Source organism: Grus americana, chromosome 1 (genome assembly GCF_028858705.1).
Source record: "Grus americana isolate bGruAme1 chromosome 1, bGruAme1.mat, whole genome shotgun sequence".
Lineage (NCBI taxonomy): Eukaryota > Metazoa > Chordata > Aves > Gruiformes > Gruidae > Grus > Grus americana.
In genome coordinates this window covers 203,917,461-203,940,816 of record NC_072852.1, presented here as the reverse complement: position 1 = coordinate 203,940,816, position 23,356 = coordinate 203,917,461, and the positions used below count along the sequence as shown (strand labels likewise).

The window sequence follows — 23,356 nt, the reverse complement described above, 5'->3', positions numbered from 1 at the left end:
GCACTGATAAATTACATGTTAATTTAAAACTTCTTAACTTCAGTGACGCTTCATAGTTGTAAAGATACCCATTATTATTATTATTTTTTAAACAGACTGATGGCCTACAATATAATCTCTTAGTAACAATTTAAAAGATTAGTTCAGTAAAGGAGCTGGCTAATGGGCATATTTAAGTTGATAACTCGTAAATCTGTTGCAGTTATTTATCCTGTATTTCTCTCATCTACATTATACTTCAAGGAGTTTCTTGTAACTGTTACTGATTTTTTCAGAATGCTAAGCGAGCCAGTGCTGCAGCTGCACCATTAGCAGCTTGGGTGAATGCCAATGTCCAGTATTCCCATGTCCTAGAACGAATTCAGCCTTTGGAAAAAGAAAAGGCTGGCTTGGAAGCGTAAGTTACACACTGTTACAAAATAAATTTTTCTTAATACCACTGGTGGTAGGTGAAACTAAAGCCACCAAGGAGGAATTGAAGTTTGTTAAAAACAAAAGAGATAAGAAACCATACCTCATCCCTAGATAATAAAATGTTCATGCTGAGACTGAAAAAGTAAGTGTGCAATATTTTGTTTTTTCTGGAAGCTATGCCTTGGATATTTTTTGGCCAATTACCTGTCTCAGTTGAAATGTGTCAGGGAGAAATGAATATTACAGATATACTTAAAATGTATTGTGTCAGTGAAACTCATGCTACTTTATGGGCGTGTGGTTCTTTTTTCAGTCGTGTACCAAGCATAATCAGTTTCTCCTTAGGATCAAAAAGATATGACATACTCTTATGACCATCTGTAACCTGAGGGATCTATACTGATTGTTTTGCGAGGTCTAAAAATTCTGTATTGGAAGAATTTGTTCTGATCTTTAAGAATACATTTGAATGGGGTGTTTGGTTTCAATTTTTAAAGCTATGTGATGAGTAGTAGTCAAAACTTTTACATGTGAAAACAGATTTTTGTTAATATAAATCACGAGAAAGAACTATCTCTGAACTATATCTGTGTGACTTTCCGGTTACATTTACCCTTTTTTTTTTTTCTTCCTTTGGATCCATAGTCTTAAAATAAATGTTATGTTTTTGTAGTAATCTCAAGAAAACCAAAGACAGAAAACAGAAATTAGAAGATCTTCTGAACTCTGTTGGTCAAAAAGTATCGGAACTGAAAGATAAGTAAGTTGGATATGTTTATTTCAAGATATAAATAAAAGCATTGATGATTTTACGGTATGAATAATGAAATTTATCTAATCAAGTGTAATTCCCTGCTGTGCAAGATATTTACATCAGAAGTAGTGATAATTAGGCAGTGGAGATAAATAAATACTATTAGAATACAGTTCATCTCATTGATCAGATGAAATGCTCCTTAAAAGTACCTGCTTCTCACTACTGACTGTGTTGGAAGCCTTCAGTGTAGACATAGATGTCAAAGATAAGCAGTATGAGTCCGCCTTTTAAATCTGGAAGGACTTTAATGTCTCCTTAGGACTTTGGAAACATGCCTATACAAGACTTCTACTCATCACAGATTGAATAATGGCAGTTCTATTTCTTTTAGGATAGCCTGCTTTTCTGACAGTTACCTAGTTAGCTATCTCCTTTTTTTCATAGTGTCTCATCAAGTACGTGACTCACAGTGGCATAAAAATTGCTGTGGCGAACCTTTATATTTTCTCCAAATTCAGTTTAATCCAAGTCTTTTAGTTCGATGTTTCTATTATGTAGTTAGTATAGGAAATACTTTACAACCTGACATATGTGCATATTACTAAAAGTCATGTCTTTTAGTCTGAAAAAAAAAATATTAGAGAATTCTTCTTGTGATTCGGCTATATAGTGATGTCTTAGACTAACTAGATACTATATACTATATATTACAGTTAAATATATTACATTTAAAAGCTGGATTATTAAATGCATTAATTAATTAAATATTAATTAGATATTAAAATTTACAAAATATTACCTAAACCTTGCCTGTTGTTTGGGGCATGTTCTTACTTCATAGTGGTTTACAAAATAGATTACTGTGCATTGAACTGGGGACATCTGTGTGATTTAGCAATATTCTCCTTTAAAGGTTTCATAGATTAAATTTACTAAAAAGTTACAAATGTATAGTTTGGTGTTGAGCCTGCTATTGTCCTGACTAGGTGCAGAACAAAACACAATCACTAAAATCACATCAGGCTGTTTAAGTAGAAGGAGGAATGATTTTCAGACATTATAGTCTATATTGCAAATTTATTTTTAAATCTTATCTGTGCATCTATCTAAATTTTGTTAGTTAAAAGCCTAACAAGCTCATCTGTCAATTAGAAGCAGAAGGTATAAAAGAGAATTGTAGTTGTGTTCTTCATGAACAGTAAGGGATGAATTTGTTACAAATTCAATTAAACTGCCTTGAAAATAACTGTCCACAAGTTTAGTAGTTCATTATAGCAATTACAAGCAGTAGTTGTTTTACAGGTTCCAGAGTAGAACAGCAGAAGCAGCAAAACTTGAAGCAGAACTAAGTAAAGCTCAGCAAACGTTGGAAGCTGCAGAGGTACTGATAAATCAACTTGATAGGGAACACAAAAGGTGGAGCACACAGGTTAGTGAAAATTTTCATAAATACGTCTTATAGCTGATAATTTGAAAATACAATTTTTACACTGTTTGGGGAATGTGAGTTATTGCCATTCTGCTTGTCTCCTAAGTGTACATTTATTTTCTTATTAGAAATAAAAGCTTTTCTTCTTTCTGAAACTTCCTTTTACTTCCCTGTACAAGTTACCTTACCTATAACACATAGCTACAGAGTGTGTAAAAAAACCCTCTGGTATTTAATATAAAACATACAATGTTCTTTGACATTTTTCAACCACAATAATAATGTAATTGTTATGATGGTTGAACATGTCAGCAGTTGGACCCTCCAAGTTGAGATAAAGTTAAAAGGGACAGATTTTGGGAAAGAATTAAACAATCACAGTCTTAAAACATATCTCCTTTATGGCATCAATGTTGGAAATGGAAATGTAGACCTACCCAAAATGTTGGGTTGCTTTTGAAGTCTTCACTTATGTGTTTGAAACTTTTCTGCTTCTGAAGTAGGGAAAGTCAGCATATCTTATTTGCTCAAATTATATATTTGGGAGAAACTGGCAAGCCTTTGGACACATGGGACCTTCTTCAGACTGAAACAGAAAAGAAAATTTCAAGATACATACAAGCTGAAAATAGCTGTCACCTCCAGAAAGTGATACCAAGCTTGCTTGGGTATCTTATAATGGAAAAAAAATCTCCCTGCTGAGAGACATGGTCATGTCTCTCCACTGACACTGAAAAAAGCCTAAACAATTAGTTAGACTAAATGCCTGCATTTTGAAGAACCAAAGTTAGGGTTAGATGAATCCTTCTTGTAGGTTGAGCACTGTAATGGAAAGAAATGGAAGATTTTCCTCTGGAAGTAGCTTTTCAGCTATTCCATCTGCTATAGTAAGGATTTGGATATATTTGAACCCCAGAGTTTACATGCTTCCAAAAGCGATTCCTCACAGTTTTTCACTCTGGTACATTACCCCTGTCTTTAGAAAGTTCAGACTATCTATTAATGGTATGCTGTAGACCATATTAGTCAGGAACTCGTCCCATATTGAGGACAGTGAAAAAGCAGTATGCATCTCCCTTTAAAGTAAGGAGGAAGTAATAGAAAGTTTGTTTTTAATTTGTGTATCAGCTTTATTTTTAATGTCAGTTTGATTAAAATAAAAAAGTGGCAGTACTTTCAAACCAGTTATGGCAGTCTTCTATGTTATTTTGATACACTGTATTTTTCTCCAAAATACTGGAACATTTCAAAGCAGAGGTGATGTAGCGCAGATAAATTTTTTGAAGGTATATGATAAATGTATTTTATCATGTAAGTCTGCAGTGAATCACATTTTTAAGAATAATAGATACATATGGTATTTAGTATTTGTATACATCTTGTAAGTGATACTCACTAACTGACTGTGACTAGGGTCACGTAATTCTTATTTTTCTTACTACAGTACTATTTACCCAGTTGCTTATAAGTGACAAGGTGAACTGTTCTCAAATTCATAGATTTTTAGTATCTAAATTCTCAAAAACATCTGTCCATGCTCTAGCCCAGAGCTAAAAGAACTTTTCCCATACTTTCATGTATGTCTTGCTGTGGGTTAGCTAGGTATAGATGCCTGAAGTGCAAGAAGAGAGGCTGTCTCAACTGTATTCTTAATGGCAGGCAAATTTAATTCTAACTTTTTAGTAACTGATGAGAAATATTAACAGGTTTTGCTTACAATACACTGATACATTCTGTACTTTTTTTTTTTTTTTTTTAGGTGTCAGAGATAACAGATGAACTGGCTACGCTGCCTAAAAGAGCTCAGTTAGCAGCTGCATTTATTACTTACCTTTCTGCTGCTCCTGAGGATCAGAGGAAAACCAGCTTGGATGAATGGACCAAATCAGCAGGCCTTGAAAGTAATTTTGTGTCTGTTTGTATTTCTCTGTGTGTGTAAGTAAGTAAGCTTGATTGAGTAATTGAGGAAGTGAGAAATTCCAATGAGTTCTAATGAACAGTCTCAACTGTCTTGATATTCCCAAATAAAAAGTGACAACATTTTCTAATTCAGTAAATACTTGTATATACAGACAGACTATTTCTTAGGTTTATTCTATTAATTATTAAGATTATAAATACTTATATATTCTTAAGATTTAGCTCCATAGTCCTTGCTTAAAAAGAAAAGTTTACAGGAATGAATGTATTCACATTAACTGTTATAAGTTTGCCAATGCATTCTTAATGCTTCTGCTCTTTCAGTAATCTTTTTTATCTATGTATGTTAAGAACACCATTAAATAATTTTATAACATCAGCTAGTTAATAGTAATAAGTTCAAGCAATTAAATAATAAATTTAAGGTTGATCTACAGACTTGCACTGTGTTAGTCTCCACTGTACATAGAGTGGTAAATGCTTAAGAATTGTGCAGACTATAAACCCTAGCACAAACTTATACTCTTTCGTTTATCAGAGTTTGATTTACGGCGGTTCCTGTGTACAGAAAGTGAGGAGTTAGTTTGGAAAAGTGAAGGTTTACCTTCAGATGACCTTTCAATAGAAAATGCTCTTGTCATCTTGCAGGTAAATTTGTGGGTTTTTTGTCTTGTCTTGGAAGTTTTTCAATTTCTACAGATTTCAGTAACACAGCATCTTTCTGTAATTTTGAACTATTTTTATTAACACCAGAGAACACACAGAGAGAAACAAATACTTATGTAACTCTGGGTGTTCTGTATCAAAAGAAAAAAAGCAGTTAAAGAAACTACACGTTTTTCTTTTTTTTTTTTTGCTTTTACAATTTTCTTCCAAATGTTGAACAGACAAAACCTGATATCAGTCTATTCAGGCTAAAAATGTGAATAAACATTAACATCAATACAATCAGTGGAAGATTATGTCCTACATACGTTCACTTTGACATATAATTTCTAATACTTTTTTTTCCTCACAAAGAGGAAAAGGCTGCGTGCAGATACCTTTCACAACATCTGGGGTTTAAAGCCTCAGGTTTCATCACATTAGCTCTGTGATACAGAATACAAAATTCCATTCACTTAAGGCCAGTAGCTAATAATACTTGAGAAAGGGATGATAATGCTATGCTTATAATCACAATTCAGTTTTATCATATAGTTATATATAAATATATAATATATAACAAATATACATATGCAATTGCACAATTATGTACATAATATTGTAGTGACAATGTAGTCATTTATTAGATATGCTAGAAAGTAAAGATTTAATACCTTGAGGAGAATCTGCATTTGCCACAGGTAGTTTGCTGGGAAGATTGATGATTATCTCAAATAAGTTACAGACTTTTCTCCAATTTAAATTTATCTTGCTTTATCATCTTGATATTAGATGTAGTTATTCCTTTCTTAGTTTGATTAAAAGATTTTTCAATCAATACCATTTTGTACCCTTAAAGCTACTTATATGGTATAATAAAATCTTATTTTCCTCCTTTTCCTTAGTTGAATGGATTGAGCTCTTAAAAATCTCACTGTGTGTGAAGAGGTTTTTCAAGCCCTCCCTCAGCTCAAGTAATTTTCTTTGTGTACGGTTTTTTTTCAGCATCCTTTTAAGACCGGAACTGGACATGGTGTTTTACCAATGTCATCTACAGTACAGTTCTCAAGCTTGTGTTCTCACCATCTTTTGATGCTTGGATATTGTCTGTGTTTCCCGGTCTTTCAGTTTGAGATCTGTGTAGTTACTCAGTTTGGAACAGTAGGACTCAGAATCTAAAAAAAAAAAACCCAACACTGAAAGTATTCTTCTACCAGACTGAGCCAGAGAATTGCTGAAAATACATGTTTAAACCCTCAGCAAGGTTGCTCATGACACAAAACTGGGAGGAGTGGCCATTACACCAGAGGGTCAAGCTGCCGCTTAGAGAGTCCATGACAGATTGGAGAAATGGGCTGATGGGAACCTCATGAAGTTCAGCAAGGGGAACTGGAAAGTCCTTCACCTGGGGAAGAATAACCCCATGTACCAACACGTCGTGGGGGCCACCCAGCTGCAAAGCAGCTTTGCAGAAAAGGACCTCGGGGTCCTGGTAGACACTGGTTTGTACATGAGCCAGTAATGGGCCCTTGCTGAAAAGAAGGCTAATGGTATCCTGGGCTGCTCTAGGCAAAGTATTAGCAGCAGGTCAAGGGAGGTGGTCCATTCCCTCTACTCAGCAGTGGTGAGGCCACATCTGGAGTCCTGTGTCCAGTTGTGTTCTCCTCAGTACAAGAGAGATGTGGGTGTACTGGAGAGAGTCCAGCAAAAGGCCACAAAGATGATTAAGGCAGTGGAGCATCTCTCCTATGAGAAAAGGCTGGGAGAGCTGGGACTATTCAGCCTGGAGAAGAAAAGGCTCAGGAGGATCTTATCAGTGTCTATAAATACCTGAAGGGAGGGTGCAAAGAGGATGGAGCCAGGCTCTTTTCAGTCATGCCCAGAGACAGGACCAGAGACAATCGGTACAAACTGAAACACAGGAGGCTCCATCTGAACATGAGGAAACACTTTTTACTGTGAGGGTGACTGAGCACTGGAACAGGTTGCCCAGGGAAGTGATGAAGTCTCCATCCCTGGAGATACTTATAAGCCATCTGGACATGGTCCTTGGCCATCAGCTATATTTGGCCCTGCTCAAGCAGGGAGTTTGGACAAAGATGACCTCCAGAGGTCCATTCCAATCTCAACCATTCTGTGATTCTGTGATATCTTAAATGCACATATCAACTGCGAATAGGTCTCTTTTCAGTTGGCCCACTAGTACCATCTCTGTGATCACTCTGTGTTGTGACCATTGTGTAGGTTCTGAGCATTTAGATAATTAGTGTATCAGTGGTTAAAGTCTCAACATTTAGAAAGCAATGTGTATAGCATAATATATTTTCATATAATATAATAAAATAATAAAACTTTACACAGTACTGGTATGGGAACCACGCATTAATAAAAGGTTTATTAAAATGAAAACATGCTGTCTCATCAGTATACATGTTACTAGGCAATATCACCAAAATCTTCTACATTGTAGTGTTTGCAAGTTTGAGATCTGGATTTGTTTGTATTTATAAGTAAAATGCTATTTGTATCTTTATTCCTGCAAAATACTTCTGTTCATTATTCTTTCTAAAATGCATTGAGGTCCAAAACTGGAAGTGCTGTATCTTTGCCCACTACAGGAAGAAAAAGGAAGAATAATACCTTCTCTTCTAAGCTTCAAAGCAGTTGTAAATAAAAGAACCTGTAGATTATACTCATTGAATAGAGACTCCTGTTTTTAAGAGAAGGTGAAAAACTGCCTAACTTAAAAGGAAAAACACCTGAGAATTTTGGGTTTGGGTGCTCATTTTTGTTTGGTTTTGGTTTTTTGGGGGGTTTTTGTTTTGTTTTTTAAGAAATGCAATGAAAGACATAAAATTCCTTCGTTATCATTTTGTTATTAGGCTGTTATTGTTTCTTTAAACAGTTTGTTAATGAAAAAGATTTTAAAATTGTTGTACAATTAGTTTGGGGAAATAAAAAAGGACTCCAATTTTATTCTTAAACAAAATAGATTTCAGTAAATATATATATATATTTTTTTTTTTTTTTCCCTCCAGAGTAAAGTTTGCCCATTTTTGATAGACCCTTCTTTCCGGGCTACTGAATGGTTGAAGACACATTTGAAGGAATCACGTTTGGAAGTTATTAACCAACAGGTGCAGTATTTACTTTTGATCTTACAATTCTGTTCTGCTTGAGCTTGCTCTATTCCAGACTTTAGACAGCAGTTATTAAAGGAGTTGATAACAATCACCTAAAATAGTGTTATATTCCATAAAGCATATAATTTCTCACAGAGTTCTAGGTTATAATGATTCTTACATGGTACTGAAAATTTGTTTACTCAAGGAGGACATCAGAGCATTTAAAATTGGAGAGTCAACATCTGGTATTATTTCTACAAGTCTGCCTTTTTGCGCTGCCCTCTCCAAGAATATCAGTATTTCCTGCTGAGAGAGAGATAGTAAAAGATTTGCAAACAGAGAGGTATTCTTGGTTGCAGTTCACTGGATTTCAGGATTATGTATACACTTCTTCCCTATGATTTTTTTATTGTATTATCTACATTGGAAATAGTAGGTTGGATTTCAGTTTGAGTTTAAGCTACCCAAGATTAATTGTTTACGTCACTGTTTATGTGGGTGACGAGTCTTGGCTCAGTTGCACACACATAGGCAGGTACTTAGTGCCATTCAAAAATCCCTTATTGAACCCCACCTGGCCTCAAGATACTACTTCAACAGAATGTAGGTCTTCCAGAGATCTCTGCCAGCTGTGCAGACCTTTTAGAGACTCTCTGATGATACTAGATAGGTATCTTAGGGTAATTGAATGCTTCCCCTGCTAGCTGATTGGCTTGATTACCTTTTAGGCTCTGTTGTCTATCTTGTTTAGGATCTTAAACACCACGTGCATGTTTAGACACCTACACACAAAAGACTACATTTAGCTATCTTAGTATCAATGTGAATCCTGTCCTTAGGTCTTGGTTCAGTTTTGAGACACAGCTACCTAATAACATTTGGGATGCATTAACTAGCCAGGGCTTCCAGGTGCACCTGTCAGACCTGACACAAGACCTATGGTAGACCTGCTCTCTGCTGCTGCAGCACTTGGATAGCGAGGCATGTTAAATAGGTTGCCTGTATGTCAGTAGCTGAATAGATCAAACTTATTTAAATTAAACACTTGTGGCTAAACCCTAAAATATCATATGATGCTTGTAATAGAATTTTTCAGCTAAACTACTGATTTTTAGATTTAGACCCCCCAGTATAATGCCTTCCCATTCATTCTGAAGTGTTAATATTTCAAAAAAACATGAATCAAAGGAATTTGTTTTTATTTGTCCAGGACACCAACTTCCTAACTGCTCTTGAGCTGGCAGTGAGATTTGGGAAAACGCTAATTATACAGGAAATGGATGGAGTGGAGCCTGTACTTTACCCGTTGCTAAGAAAAGATCTTGTCGCTCAAGGTAAATGACCAAGATCTTTACAAATGCTTGCTCTAAGCTTTTGTTGGTTATATACTTATATATCTCATATAAAATTCCATTTTTCTGAAAATGTGAGTATTGTGGGTTTTTTCCTTTTTGACATTAACCTGCTGCTAACACTTCAGTGCATGAAACACATCAGATATATGTTCTTGTTTAGTAAGTGGAAAAATATTGAAAAGTATTTAAAGATTTTTTTGACTGGAATTAGCATAAAGTGTTTTTATCAACTCCTTGAAATATAAACTTTAATTTCTAGTGATAATTTCAAACGCGTAGTTTTACTGAGGAACTTGGTCCTTAAATAGACCATAAATTACACAACTGGTTGTGCAATTAGAAATCAGAGTTTTAGAATGTTGATGTTGCTGTTTCTTTTTCATTTGTCTGAAACTACAGAAGCCACACAGGTCTGGCCCTGATGTGACTTTGGAATTGGGGTGTGTGTGTTGTGTTTTAACGCAACAGGCAGCTAAAAACCACACAGCCGTTCTCTTGCTCCCCCACAGTAAGATGGAGGAGAGAATTGGGGAAAAAAAAAAAAAAAAAAGGTAAAACTCATGGGTTGAGATAAAGACAGTTTAATAGTACAGAAAGGGAAAGGGAAAAAAATATACGAAGTGATGCACAGCACAATTGCTCACCAGCTGCTGACTGATGCCTAACCAGTCCCTGAACAGCAGTCCCTCCCCATCCCCCCCAGCCAACTCCCCCCAGTTATATGCTGAGCATGATGTCATATGGTATGGAATATTCCTTTGGCCAGTTTAGGTCAACTGTCCCGGCTGTGTCCCCTCCCAGCCTTCTCAGTCAGTAAAGCATGAGAAGCTGAAAAGTCCTGGACTTAATGTAAATGCTACTTAGCAACGTTAGTTGCATTATTCTCATCCTAAATCCAAACCACCTAAATCTTCTTCCTAGTAAGAAAATTAGCTCTGTCCCAGCCAAAACCAGGACAGGGGGTCATAAATATCAGCAAAATAGTGGAATTTGGTGAAAGGAGTTTCCTTAACTGATGCAATGAAAGGATAAACCCCCACATTTACATTTTACACTATCTCTGCTTTGGAGAGATAATGTACTCGATATGACTCTATATTTGACTGCTTTGGGTTTAGTTGCTTTAAAAAGGTCGATATGAAAAATTGTGTTGAAAGTTTAGCAAAGATAAATAGTAATAAGTATCTCAGCATGAATTATGTTGAATTATGTTGCATATTTTGCAATTATATCAAAATAACTGAGTGGATTAAAAAATACAACAATGTATATTTTAAATACTTTCTAAATTATTGTAATTAAAGTATATTTACATTATCATTAGTAATTATATTTCTGCCTCAAGTGTTAATTCCTCAGCATGTACCACAGCCTGTGCATGTAATTTAAAGTATGAACTTTGGGCCCTGAAAACAGCTCAAGTCTCCTCTTTGCTGTCATTTCATCTAATACTGAGATCTAATAGTGGGTGAGGTAGCAATAATTCTTTAAATGTAAATGCATTGTAAAAATAAATGCAAATGCTGTGGAGTTTTTAGATGGGTTTATCTCCTATATTGGAAAAGTCTGTTTAGTACAAAGAAAATGGTAGTTTAAATCATTCTTCCATTTCAGATGTACTGGCTTGTTTATCCTCGGTAAAAATTGAGAGCACCACCAAAGTGGTGACTTCAGGGATCTGTAGGAGGATACAGCTTTTTTTATCCACTAGCTTCTGCTGAACTTTGGAAAGCAGAGATACAGTATAACAGGCATCTTAACTGATTTTACTCAATGAATCAAATTAAGAGATTAATATGTCTGCAGAACTGTGGAGAAAGCAGATTAAATTATACTAGTTTATTCAGGGAAATTGCTTATAATACTCAGGCATCATCTTTTGCATGCTAATGAGCTATGTTAATGCCAGGTCTGTGCAAGTCCAAACTAGGGAGCTGGTTTTTGAAAAGGGAGAACGGGTCACTATTTGAGTCCTTTTCAGTCACTTCACAAGCAAGCACCCGCTCCTTCTCTTTGTCAAAACGTGGAGGTGGGGACTTGTCCGCATTATTTTGCTTGCGATGACTGTGCATCTTTTCATTACTTGGAACGAAACGTTAAGAAAAATGTGAATATATGTACTGCAATAAATTTGTCCTTGTACAGCTTCCATTTTCTGTTTGACATTTTTACATCATAGGCCTAAAATTTATTCTGATCCTTGGCACAGAAGCAAAATTGTTATGTGATTTTCCTCTCTACAACTGTTTTAGCAAGAGATTTATACTTAGAGCATTTCTGATCTGCTCCTAATGCTAAAAATAGAGAGGCACCTAACTATGCTACGTCAGAAATTTTCTGGAAAGGATATATTCACTTTGAAACTTTTCATATTATAATTCTTTTCTTCCTTCTTTTTTACTATCAGGAGGCAAAATCATACTCTATTTGTGTGATTGTTTGAGTCTGTTCTTTTCTGACCCTGCTAGGATGGAAGGAGGGTGGTGACAGGCCATATATATAGTTTCATTCTGTGACAGGCATGTTGAGAAATGTCGAAATATTAGGAGTATAAACAGATATTGAAACCATGACAGCAGAAATTTAATAAATTAATCGTTTCTTTCATAGTGTGATTAAATTAAATGTATTTCTAATAAGAAAAAATTATGGGATATTTCATAATTGCATATTTTTCTTTCAATCTAATGACTAGATAGATATTCCAGCATCTTTAGTTTCATAGACTTTCTCTGTAACAATTATCATAGAAAGTAATATTTTAATAGAATTATGAATGTACAGCAACATCAACCTTGTACAAATAAATGTAACAGATCCAGAGATGAAATCTAATGGGTTTGGATCATATTCAGAAAACATCGAACCGTCTTAGTCAATATGTAATTATGGCTAGTGTGTTTTGATAGAGTGGTATACCTATGTGGAAATGTAAATTAATGTGATTAAATTATGACAGGATTCTTACACAAAAGGGCAATTCTCCAGTGCATCTACTGTGGTGTTTTGTCTTTTCCTCATTATTTGAAAAGTTCAAAGATTGATTAGTATTACTTTCACTTCAAGTGCATTTTTGCCATTTATGTTTTTTGTACTGGGTAAGGATAATTAAACTACCGCAGTGTATTAAATATTCTCACTGTGTAACTTTCTTACACTAGTGCTATATTACTGCATTTTTTGTCTAACAATGCAGGATAGGTTATGTTCTGTAAATTTTTTAAATTTATTTTTATTTCTGAACAATTTATGAAAATTTTGTAGATGCATATATTTGCATCTATTGGTCATAAAGTATTACACAAATACCATTATTTTCAGATAATTCTAGAATGTTCCAATCAGAGTGAGTATAACATCTATTTATTATTTACAGGACCTCGTTATGCTATACAAATAGGTGAAAAAATGATAGATTATAATGAAGAGTTCCGTCTTTTTCTATCGACAAGGAACCCAAATCCCTTCATTCCACCTGATGCTTCTTCCATTGTTACAGAAGTAAACTTTACCACAACAGGAAGTGGCTTACGAGGACAGGTAGGCGTTTAGAATAAAAGCAATGTATGGATAGCTGACATTCATAGCTACATCTGTGTTTGGGAAGAAGCCCTATAGTGCGGTTTGCATTAATGGTCACAGAGATATTTTCTTGCACACAAATATAAATGTTAAAATTGATGCTGAAACTGAATTTAAATTTTAAAATCTTGTTTTTATGCACTTTGAAACCAAGTAGTGAGTCCAATAGAGAAAATGGAAACCATCTCATTGACTTCAGTTGCAACAGATTAATTGCTAAGCTTCTGTTTTCTATTCAAGATGCATCTATGGTACCGTTGAAACATTTACTGTTCTCCAGTGTCCTAGTTAGAGAGTAATGCTAGCATCAAGAAACTTTGTGTGCAGGAAAACTGTAATGAAACCAAAAAGCTGTATATTTTACTTTCTCCAAAACGCTAGTAGCTTTTGAGTTTTTTTCTGTAGTATTTAGGTATCAAAATATAGCATAGAGATGGGAGAGAGGAAAAAAAAAAAAGGACAGATAATTAAGGGAAGAAAAAACTCTCTTTATTTGATATGAAACAAGTTTTTCCAAACTAACAAGAAGCTTAGAATGGAATGTAAATAAGATGTTGATAAATGAGATATAATTTAAAATGTGAAACACAGATAATCATATCGATTTCCTCCCTATTATTCTCCACTGGAGATAGGGAATCAACATCATACAATGCAACCAAGTGAATTGACTCCCTCTTTAAGTGGAAATACAGAAATAAAAGTTTTGGTTTTTGTTTTCTCTCTTTGTTGGAGGGAGAGGGGTTTGACTTTTGGTAGACTTGCTGGAGAGAAATTCGCTGCCATTCTTTCCAGTTTGTGCTTTCTATCACCTACTTCTTTTTATATGTGATAACAGTATATACACTAGTGAAGACTGCCAGTCATTTAAACACAGGTGTGATTCAGATTGAGGTGCAAAGGTTTAGGCCTCATCATAAAAGGGTGTGAATCAATGTCCTTATTAAAGTGTTCCAGTGCCTTTGGAGATGTCCTTGAGTATCTCGCCTGCCTTGCACCTGCTGTAACACACAAGGGCATGGTTCACAGTAGTTCCTGGGTTATACTTGCCACTTCAGAACATCCTGGATATCTACATAGAATTAAAGCTGTTGGATGTCTGGTGCAACTGAGTAAACCCACAGAAGTCTACTTTTAAAAATACAGACTATATACTGCTATATGATTAATGAGTATATATTTGCTGTATAATTAATGAATATATATTACAAAATATTAGAATGTTTTTTATCCTGTTGAATAATGTCCTTTCCTTTTAGCTTTTGGCTTTAACAATTCAGCACGAAAAACCTGATTTGGAAGACCAGAAGACAAAACTGTTACAACAAGAAGAAGATAAGAAGATACAGTTAGCTAAGCTTGAGGAATCTCTTTTGGAGGTAAAATAAATTTACCTCTTTTATATCTGTTAGATCAATAAGATAGTGTTCCTATTGTTATGTGTTTGAATGAAGATGGTGAAAGTATTGGAACAATGAGCCCTCAGAAGTTTTATTTGAGAAAATAAAAGCATCTTTTGCTTGGGGCTGTTGGGAGACTCAAGTAGATAAAATATGTACATCTGTTAGGAAACTGTAGTATTTCAATACATTAAGCATTCTCAAAGCTAAATGTATGAATCATTGGGCTAGATATATAGGCTGGTTTAGATTGATTAGAAATTTCATTAATTTTAATGCATTAAAAAAGAGAAAACTTTGTTAAAAAATATACTATTTCTTTTTCAAATTATAAATTTTTTAAAATGCCACATTTTTAATCTTGTGAATCATGTCAAATGAGACTTTCTCAAGTTGAGAAATGAGGCAGATCTGAAGGGCAAAGGAGTCCAGGAAGACTGGACATTCTTCAAGAAAGAGATCTTAAAGGCACACAGGAGCAGGCCATCCTCATGTGCTGAAAGATGAGCCAGCCAGGAAGACAACTGGCCTGGCTGAACAGAGCTTTGGCTGGACCTCAGGAAAAAACCAAGAATTTATGATCTTTGGAAGAAAGGGCAGGAAACTCAAGGGGACTACTGCTCAGTGGAAACTGGCAAGTGCTACATGGACTTTGTCAACAAAGAAGTCAGTGCAGGAAGTGATCTAGCTAAATTCAAGTTAATCCTAAAGCAACATTAGCATTCTATCTGAAGTACTGTACTGGTTTTCCTCCAGAAGCCTCAGAGTAAAGACATATGTGCTGTGGCTATCTCATAGCTCACACTGTGACTCCTCATGGCAAAATTGGACTCCTTGAAAAAAGAGATGATCTTGTCCTAAATGCTTTTCAACTAGAGAACTAAGTGCATTCTACTATTGTAACTGGTGAATCTCTGCCTCCAAATATCCTGAAATCCTGTCCTACAAGTTGTTCAGCTTCTCCAACACACCAGTTTGTAAGACCTATAAATCAGCAGTATGAAACATTACATTTTGCTAAATGCATTTTGCCCAGAGAAGTTGTGGATGCCCCCTCCTTGGAAATGTTCAAGGCCAGGTTGGAAGGGGCTTTGGGCAACCTGGTCTAGTGGAGGGTGTCCCCGCCCATGGTAGGGGGGTTGGAACTAGATGATCTTTGAGGTCTGTTCCAACCCAAACCATTCTAGGATTCTATGTTTTTTATTTAAAATGTAGAACACATTCAGAAGAGTAGTTTAACAGTCTTCATTCAGTTGAGCAGATCTGAATCTTTGATGCACAGTCCAAAGCCTACTATTTTCTGATTGCTTTCGGGGTCATTTGCTCATAGCTGAGACACATGCTTGAAGAAAAAAGAATGGTTATTTACTATATAGTAACTATTTTAATTTTAAAATGTGCTTAATATGGATCCCAAAACTAATGATATTCTTCCTTCTGTGTGATCTTCAACTGTATTGGCTTTGAGTTGTAAGAAGGTGAGGAAACCTCATGGCTTTTATTTTTTCCTTGGCTGTCCTTACAAATCTTGCATATTAAGATATTTTCATACTATGTTAAAATAGTTACAGGTATATCTGTTATGTAAACTTTAAATTAACTGTCTAATGTGTATAAAAGCTATTTAGTTTTCACTTTCAGCTGAAGCCTGAGAGTAAAAAATGACTGAGAAGACAACAATTTTGTGTTGAGTAAAAAATTGTATTGAAGTTTATTTACTGAAGATTAGTAAAACCCTAAAATAATAGTGAATCATTCAAGCTTTTCCCACTTATAATAAGAAGTTAACTTGTTTGCACAGGAGAACTCAGGGAAAATGTGAAGTAATCTCAAGCATTTTGAAGGGATCTCTGGTTACAGTACTGAAATTGTAATTGTGAATATTCATCTCAGTTGGAATAAGAACTAAATTATATAAAGGATATTGGAATGTTTTTGAAGGAAAATGAATTTATGAATGACTGGGTACAGGAAGTCATTACAAATAGCCAATTTCAGGTTAAATTGGTAGTTAAATAGAAGGAAAAATACCCTAGTTTGTATTTACCATGGGGATATTAGTGCATAAGACTGATCATAGAAATCATTCGCAAAAGCTTACTGACATTGAAGTTTCAGAACCTGGTGGCAATCTGGATTTTTGGAGTTTGTTCTTGGGTTTTATTTTCCATGCTTCTTTAAAACAACATATCAGGTTTTGGAGTAACCACCTGCTTTCTAGTACTCTTGATGCATTCGGTGACTCAGAAATATGTACAGGTCAGAAACAAGGATAGATTCCAAAATTGTTACTTTACAGGAGTTTTTTTTAAATGTAACATAGATGACTTTTTTTTTTTTTTACAGACACTTGCAACATCACAAGGCAATATACTAGACAATAAGGATCTGATTGAATCTTTGAATCAGACTAAAGCAAGTAGTGCACTCATCCAGGAATCACTTGCTGAATCTCACAAACTTCAGAGTTCCCTTGATAAGGTAGAAGAATATTCTAATCTTTTATTGCTATTTTTTTGCTGCTAAAAGTAGTTTTCTTCTATATAGAGAGGATATATACATCCACAAGAGTCTAAGATCAGTAACATGCTAAATTAATTTTTGGAGTAAAAGATATTTGAGATATGCAAGTACAGAAAGTATTTTCAGTAATTAAATTCCTTTATTTTACACATGGTGAATAGCTACACAATTTAAGGTCTGCCAGTTTTAATTAAAGGAATTTTCCCAAGGACTTTTTGGCAAGTGATGGGTTTTGACTTTATTTTTGCCATCTGCTGTTTCAAACAATATGGGTCATATGGATGTTCTAACTTACTCTATCCCTTGCTATTGCAAAAATTGAGATCATTGGTGGTGCTATTCATCTAGCATGCTAGTTTTGTAACTCATTACAGAGTTTTCCTCTGTCGTCTTGTTTGTTTAGTATAAAATTTTCTATTGAATTTTGGGATGTGTTCTGTGGTGAGAAGAAGCCTCAGTGCCCTAGGGATTAATTTCCAAAATGTTCTTCATAATTTAAAGAATTTTAAAGAATTTTTTGCTAAAAATTCTTTCTGCCAAGTTTTAAATCTAAAGAAGGTGTTTAAGTTTTGAGTGCATGTGCCTCAATTTGAAGAATTGCAAAGTTTTCTAAAGCAATGGGAGTTGTCCGAGTATTTTTTCAGTGGGATGTTTATGCAGTAACCAATAGATGGCAGTAATGTACTGATTTTTTATATATGTATGGTGTTTTTCTTTTAATCCACAGGAGAGGGATGCCTATCTCCCTTTAGCTGAGAGTGCTAGCAAGATGTACTTTATTATCTCTGACTTGTCCAAAATTAATAATATGTACCGGTTTAGTTTGGCGGCTTTCCTGCGGCTTTTCCAAAGGGCTTTGCAAAACGAGCAGGTATTTTCTCTATTCCTGAAGTTGTGAATGCTGCAGAAGAATTAATCTGCTTTGATCCTTAGAATTTGTTAGTTGCTCTGGACATTTTTAGAAAATAATTTATAATAACTGATCATGAAAAGTATAGTAAGTAGTGAAGCGGAACTGTTTTGCCTTAGATATTCAGTACACATGCACATGGAATTTTTAATGATCTTACGTATAAATCGTAAAATTGCTGTGCCATCTGAAAACAAAGTAACTCTTATTTGTAATTTCAGGCTTGCTCTTTGTCTAAGGTGAATTAGGAAAAAAAAGGTTGATTATAACTTTACTGAAGGTTTTGTTTAAATAAATTAATAATCTAATCTGCAAATAACACTAATTCTATCAACAAGGGGTAGAGTAAGAAAAACGCTATATTTCTACATGGTTCAGTTACCTGAAGGAAGATCAAAATTTTATCTATTTTTATAGAGTTTGTAAGCATGCATGCAGCCTGTCTTATTGAAAATGTATTTTTTACTTTTTTATATTCTAATGGCCAGTGTATTATTCTTACTTGAGGCACAGAATTATGGATTTATCCCTTGTCACCTCACTCTTTAGATCTAAAAGCCTACACTGAGTAACCATGCATTTTCTTTTTATTCAGCACTTCCAAAATTCATCTTATTTCACTTTGTTTCCACTTTAAAAAAGCATTCACCAGCCTTTCATCATGTCACTTTTGCATTCCCCTTTATTCTGGCATCTGTACTTACAACTTTCCTTTGGCTCCAGTCATTAACAGGAGCATGCTTCTAACTACGTGAACTTGCCCTCTTTTGAAGTTCTTTACCTATTACTTGTCTTCCACAACATGAGCTTCTAACTTCTTGTTCTTACTTTCACACTCTTCCATATTTTCTTTCCTTCTTTCCTATTATGTTAACTTTTTTAAAGCTCAACTTCTGGTTTTGCCTTCTTTGCTTTCTTCCTTTTTTTCTTCTCCTCTATCCAGTTCTTCATTTATCCCTAGTTATCTTTTAGACATAGGAAAGGTATTAGTCAAATCAGTTTGTGAATCCAAATTCCCCTCCTTTATAAACTCACCTCTTCAAATTCCACCATGGTAGAAAGGAACTTGTTTCTGATAAATCTCATACTACTTGTTACCTCCCCCACCTTTTTTTTGTTTGCTTTTTTTACCTCTTCTTTCTTCTTTTATCCTATCATTCTTTCAGTTTCCTCCTCCTGTTATAATTAGCCTGTAAGCTTTGAAGGACAGGATATATTTACTATTTTCTACAATGTTTACTTCAGTTGGGCCAAATTTGGCTGGAAGTTTAGTAGCTGCATTTAAAGTCAACATACCTGTTTAATAACATTAAATATAGTAACTTAATACATAAGCAATTTTTTACCAAGTGAAAACTATGAGATGTCAAGGATATTAATGTTAGGAGAAGAAACTGTTATCTCATTCTCTACATATTTACCTTGTATATAATGTTGTATAATGTTCACAATCAAAATATTCAAGGCCAAAATATTCATTTCTTAATACTTCAGCATGAATTTCTCATTTCATCATCTACTCACTGATAGCTGCAGCTGAGTTCAGTAATATGTTTTTAGAACTAGCAAGCATCACATAGAGTCCAGATTATTTTGTGTCATTCTGGTGAAATTTACAGGGTCCATAAAAAGATTTTTATTTTCATGTGAATTTTTGAAATCCATACTTTCTTTTTAGGATTCAAGTAATACTGAAGAAAGAATCAAGTTGCTTATTGGCTCATTGAAACATACAGTGTATGAATATGTTTGTCGCTGTTTGTTTAAGGTAAGATTGTACTTTTTCTTGCTTTTATACAGTGCACTGGGTTTGAAAATATTCTTTCAGCAACCAATTTTTGATCTACTTCAAATAAGCAGTGTTGTGTCAGTATGTATGTAATACCTGCAAAAGATAACACTTATAATATTTAAGATGCAAAATGAAAAGGACTAAAAATTAGGATATGACAGAATTAAGATTGCCTATGCACATTTCTCCACAGAGCAGTTTTCTAATGGACAAGGCTGTTCTCAGTTTAGTCCTGTTTCTGCCTTAGTTCTGGTTCCTCATCTCTGCTTCATTCTGGCTTCATAACCAGTCCCAGGCTTCGCAGTCTTCTGAGCACTCTTATTCTCTTCATTCTTACTTCTAGCATTTCCTAAGTATGAGTGACCTAGCTGTCATGATAAGGTCTTGTGTGATTATTTGTTCTTTTTTATTTTTTTAAAAGGGCATGAAAAACCCAATTGTAATATTCTCCTTTCTCTTTTCATATCCTGCCCCAAATCTCTACCTGCTGGCTTGTTTTTTTCTATCTGTTTCCCTGTTCTTCCATGTAAAGTTCCTAATATATTTCTTGTTTGCTCTGTATATGAATCAGGTGGTTTTTCTCTTCTTGCTTTCTTGGTGAAAACTTAGGATAGATATGCCCTTCACTTCCAATTTTAATTTTTACTTTTACATGGAACAGTCATAACAGGAAGTGTTTGTCTCATAGTTCCAGGCCAAAAAATGCATAGTAGGTCTGCATAGATAATTCGAGCAGTAGTACAAATCATGCAGGTCTGGAGTTTGATCAGTGAGAATGGAGAGATCTTGGAAAATTTTACACCACCTCCTCCCCTCTCACCTAGTCTAGCAGCACTATATTGAGGATGCATAGGTAGCAGTCATTTCTGAGGATTTTGGTTTATCAAAGTCCAGATGGATTCTCACTAAATATTCTTATAATTAATGTCTGTGAAGTCATGAGTATGTGAAGCTTTCCAATAAGTCATCATATCTTGTGAATATTGGAGGGCAGCTATTTTTAGATATCAGAAAAAATAAAAGATTTCTAAAGCAAGGCACAGAGAGGGAATTTCTAGTAGGAAAGAGTTTTACTGTGAATGATCAGATTGGAGTTTAGAAAATACTGAAAGTGTAAGTGTTACCATGCAGCTTCATGGTCCGTCCAGCTTAGTATCATGTTCTGATAGTGGAGAGGACAAACAAGCTCCTCACGCCCTCAGCAATCCACTGCTAATACTGCCTTTTATCCATGTAAATTTTTAAAGACTGCTGTGACACTGGGGCTTTACTAGTGTCTTCATAAATGGTATAGCTGATACAAGTTTATACCTTTTTAAGTGTGTTAGAATTGGGAAGCATTGTTTTGTTTGTCATTAATGTTTATGTTTGTGTGTACATAGACTTCATCTGTGCTAGTAAGTGAAGTGGTGCCAAGAAATTTTCCTGAGCACTGGAACTGGCCCACCTGTACTATTAATTTGTCCAAGTAGTTGCTGACATAGGTTTGTCCTGGGCCAGTTAGCATTCTTCCAAACAATTCCCATTCAATTTCATCCACGAACCATTCTAATAGGCGGTTTGGGTTTGGATTTGCGTGCAGACCTTGTCTGAGAGGATGAAAGAGCTGAATGATGTGGACTTCAGCCATTCCATGGCAGTTGTTCTGAGTGTCATATGATGTTCATAGATGCGTTTTGTCAATACAGTTCTCACAGTTTGACTCTGATTGCTAGTTGGGGCCTGTTTGCCCTCCAATACTACCCCTGTAACAAAACCAATAGTGAATACCTGTAAAAATAAAAGTTGATGTCATTTATTTGCTTTAAGTATATCTGTGTTGGGTTTGCGTGGCAGGGTTTTGGTGGCGGGGGGGCCACAGGGGTGGCTTCTGTGAGAAGCTGCTAGAAGCTCCCCCTGTGTCTGATAGAGCCAATGCCAGCCGGCTCTAAGACGGGCCCGCCGCTGGCCAAGGCCAAGCCAATCAGCGCCTCTGTGATAACATATTTAAGAAGAAGAAAAACACTTAGAGAAGAGCTTTTGCAGCCAGAGAGAGGAGTGAGAAGATGTAAGAAACTCTGCAGACACCAAGGTCAGTGCAGATGGAGGGGGAGGAGGAGCTCCAGGCGCTGGAGCGGAGATCCCCCTGCAGCCCGTGGTGAAGGCCATGGTGAAGCAGGCTGTCCCCCTGCAGCCCATGGAGGAAGGATGAGGGGGTGTAGAGATTCCACCTGTAGCCCGTGGAGGACCCCACGCCGGAGCAGGTGGAGGCACCTGAAGGAGGCTGTGGCCCGTGGGAAGCCCACGCTGGAGCAAGTTCCTGGCAGGACCGGTGGACCCGTGAAGAGGGGAGCCCACGCCAGGGCAGGTTTGCTGGCAGGACTTGTGACCTCATGGGGGACCCCACGCTGAAGCAGTTTGCTCCTGAAGGTCTGCACCCCGTGAGAGGGACTCCATGCTGGAGCAGGGGAACGATGAGAGGAGTCCTCCCCCTGAGGATGAAGAAGCGGCAGAAACACCGTGAGATGAACTGACCGTAACCCCCATTCCCTGTCCCCCTGTGCCGCTGAGGGGGGGAAGGTTGAAGCCGGGAGTGAAGTTGAGCCCGGGAAGATGGGAGGGGTGGGGGGAAGTGTTTTAAGAGTTGATTTTATTTTCTCATTCCTCTACTCTGTTTTGCCTAGTAATAAATTAGATGAATTCCCTCTCTAAGTTTGGTCTGTTTTGCTTGTGACGACAATTAGAGAGTGATCTCTCCCTGTCCTTATCTTGACCTACAAGCATTTCGTTATGCCTTTTCTCCCCTGTTTAGTGAATGAGGGGAGTGAGAGAGCGGCTCTGGTGGGCACCTGGCCTTCAGCCAGGGTCAACCCACCACAATATCCTTGGGAATACTTTGTACCATATGGTTTTGTAATTGAAAGAATTAATAAAACGGAACTATTTAAAACAGCAAACAACAACTTAATATGTCGGTATCCATAGAGATACAGATTATGCCAAGAGTTTGTTGTGGCTGCCATCATGCATTTCTGCAGTTACCCAAATCCAGTTTAAAGCAGCTGTGGCTCATATGAATCGAGTTATAGATCGCCTCTTGGTTGTTTCTGAGGTCAGTCATTCCAAGGGCAATTGAAACTAGTAAGGATATGGTCTTTAAGCCACAAAGGTCCCTTTAGTCAGTCAACCATAATTCTGGAGCCTAATCACCAGGTAAATTATTAAATAATACATCTGTATTATTTGAAATACAGATGTGGATGAAGTTACTTTTACTACACATGAGAAAACTTCCCAAAGATGATGAAAATCTTGAACATCCTTGCTCTATGATTTTGTTCTATGTTGTTCTTATGTTTGTCTGTTTCTGAGCTAATGTGTCAAGCTTGTAAAAAGACATCTACATGAGAAAAGAGTAATAATAAAAAGAAAACAAAATTAATTTGGCCCTCATGTAATTTTGGGCTCAAAAATATAGTAGACATTGAGATGAGAAAGTCAGTGTTAGTCAAACAGTTCATCTTA

At 35.9% G+C, this 23,356-nt stretch overlaps 1 protein-coding gene across 5 annotated transcripts in view; it reads left to right on the top strand.

Moving 5' to 3' along the window:
- DYNC2H1 (dynein cytoplasmic 2 heavy chain 1) overlaps nucleotides 1-23,356 on the top strand; it is a 174,795-nt gene that overhangs the window by 62,796 nt on the left and 88,643 nt on the right. For all 5 annotated transcript variants that reach the window (XM_054849169.1, XM_054849177.1, XM_054849197.1 and 2 more), the window contains 12 exons: nucleotides 276-397; nucleotides 1,088-1,174; nucleotides 2,474-2,600; nucleotides 4,360-4,501; nucleotides 5,059-5,168; nucleotides 8,204-8,302; nucleotides 9,501-9,624; nucleotides 13,022-13,185; nucleotides 14,487-14,606; nucleotides 16,974-17,108; nucleotides 17,878-18,021; nucleotides 19,739-19,828. In XM_054849169.1, coding sequence (XP_054705144.1) covers nucleotides 276-397; nucleotides 1,088-1,174; nucleotides 2,474-2,600; nucleotides 4,360-4,501; nucleotides 5,059-5,168; nucleotides 8,204-8,302; nucleotides 9,501-9,624; nucleotides 13,022-13,185; nucleotides 14,487-14,606; nucleotides 16,974-17,108; nucleotides 17,878-18,021; nucleotides 19,739-19,828 — 1,464 coding nt within the window. The remainder of the gene's footprint in view (nucleotides 1-275; nucleotides 398-1,087; nucleotides 1,175-2,473; nucleotides 2,601-4,359; nucleotides 4,502-5,058; nucleotides 5,169-8,203; nucleotides 8,303-9,500; nucleotides 9,625-13,021; nucleotides 13,186-14,486; nucleotides 14,607-16,973; nucleotides 17,109-17,877; nucleotides 18,022-19,738; nucleotides 19,829-23,356) is intronic.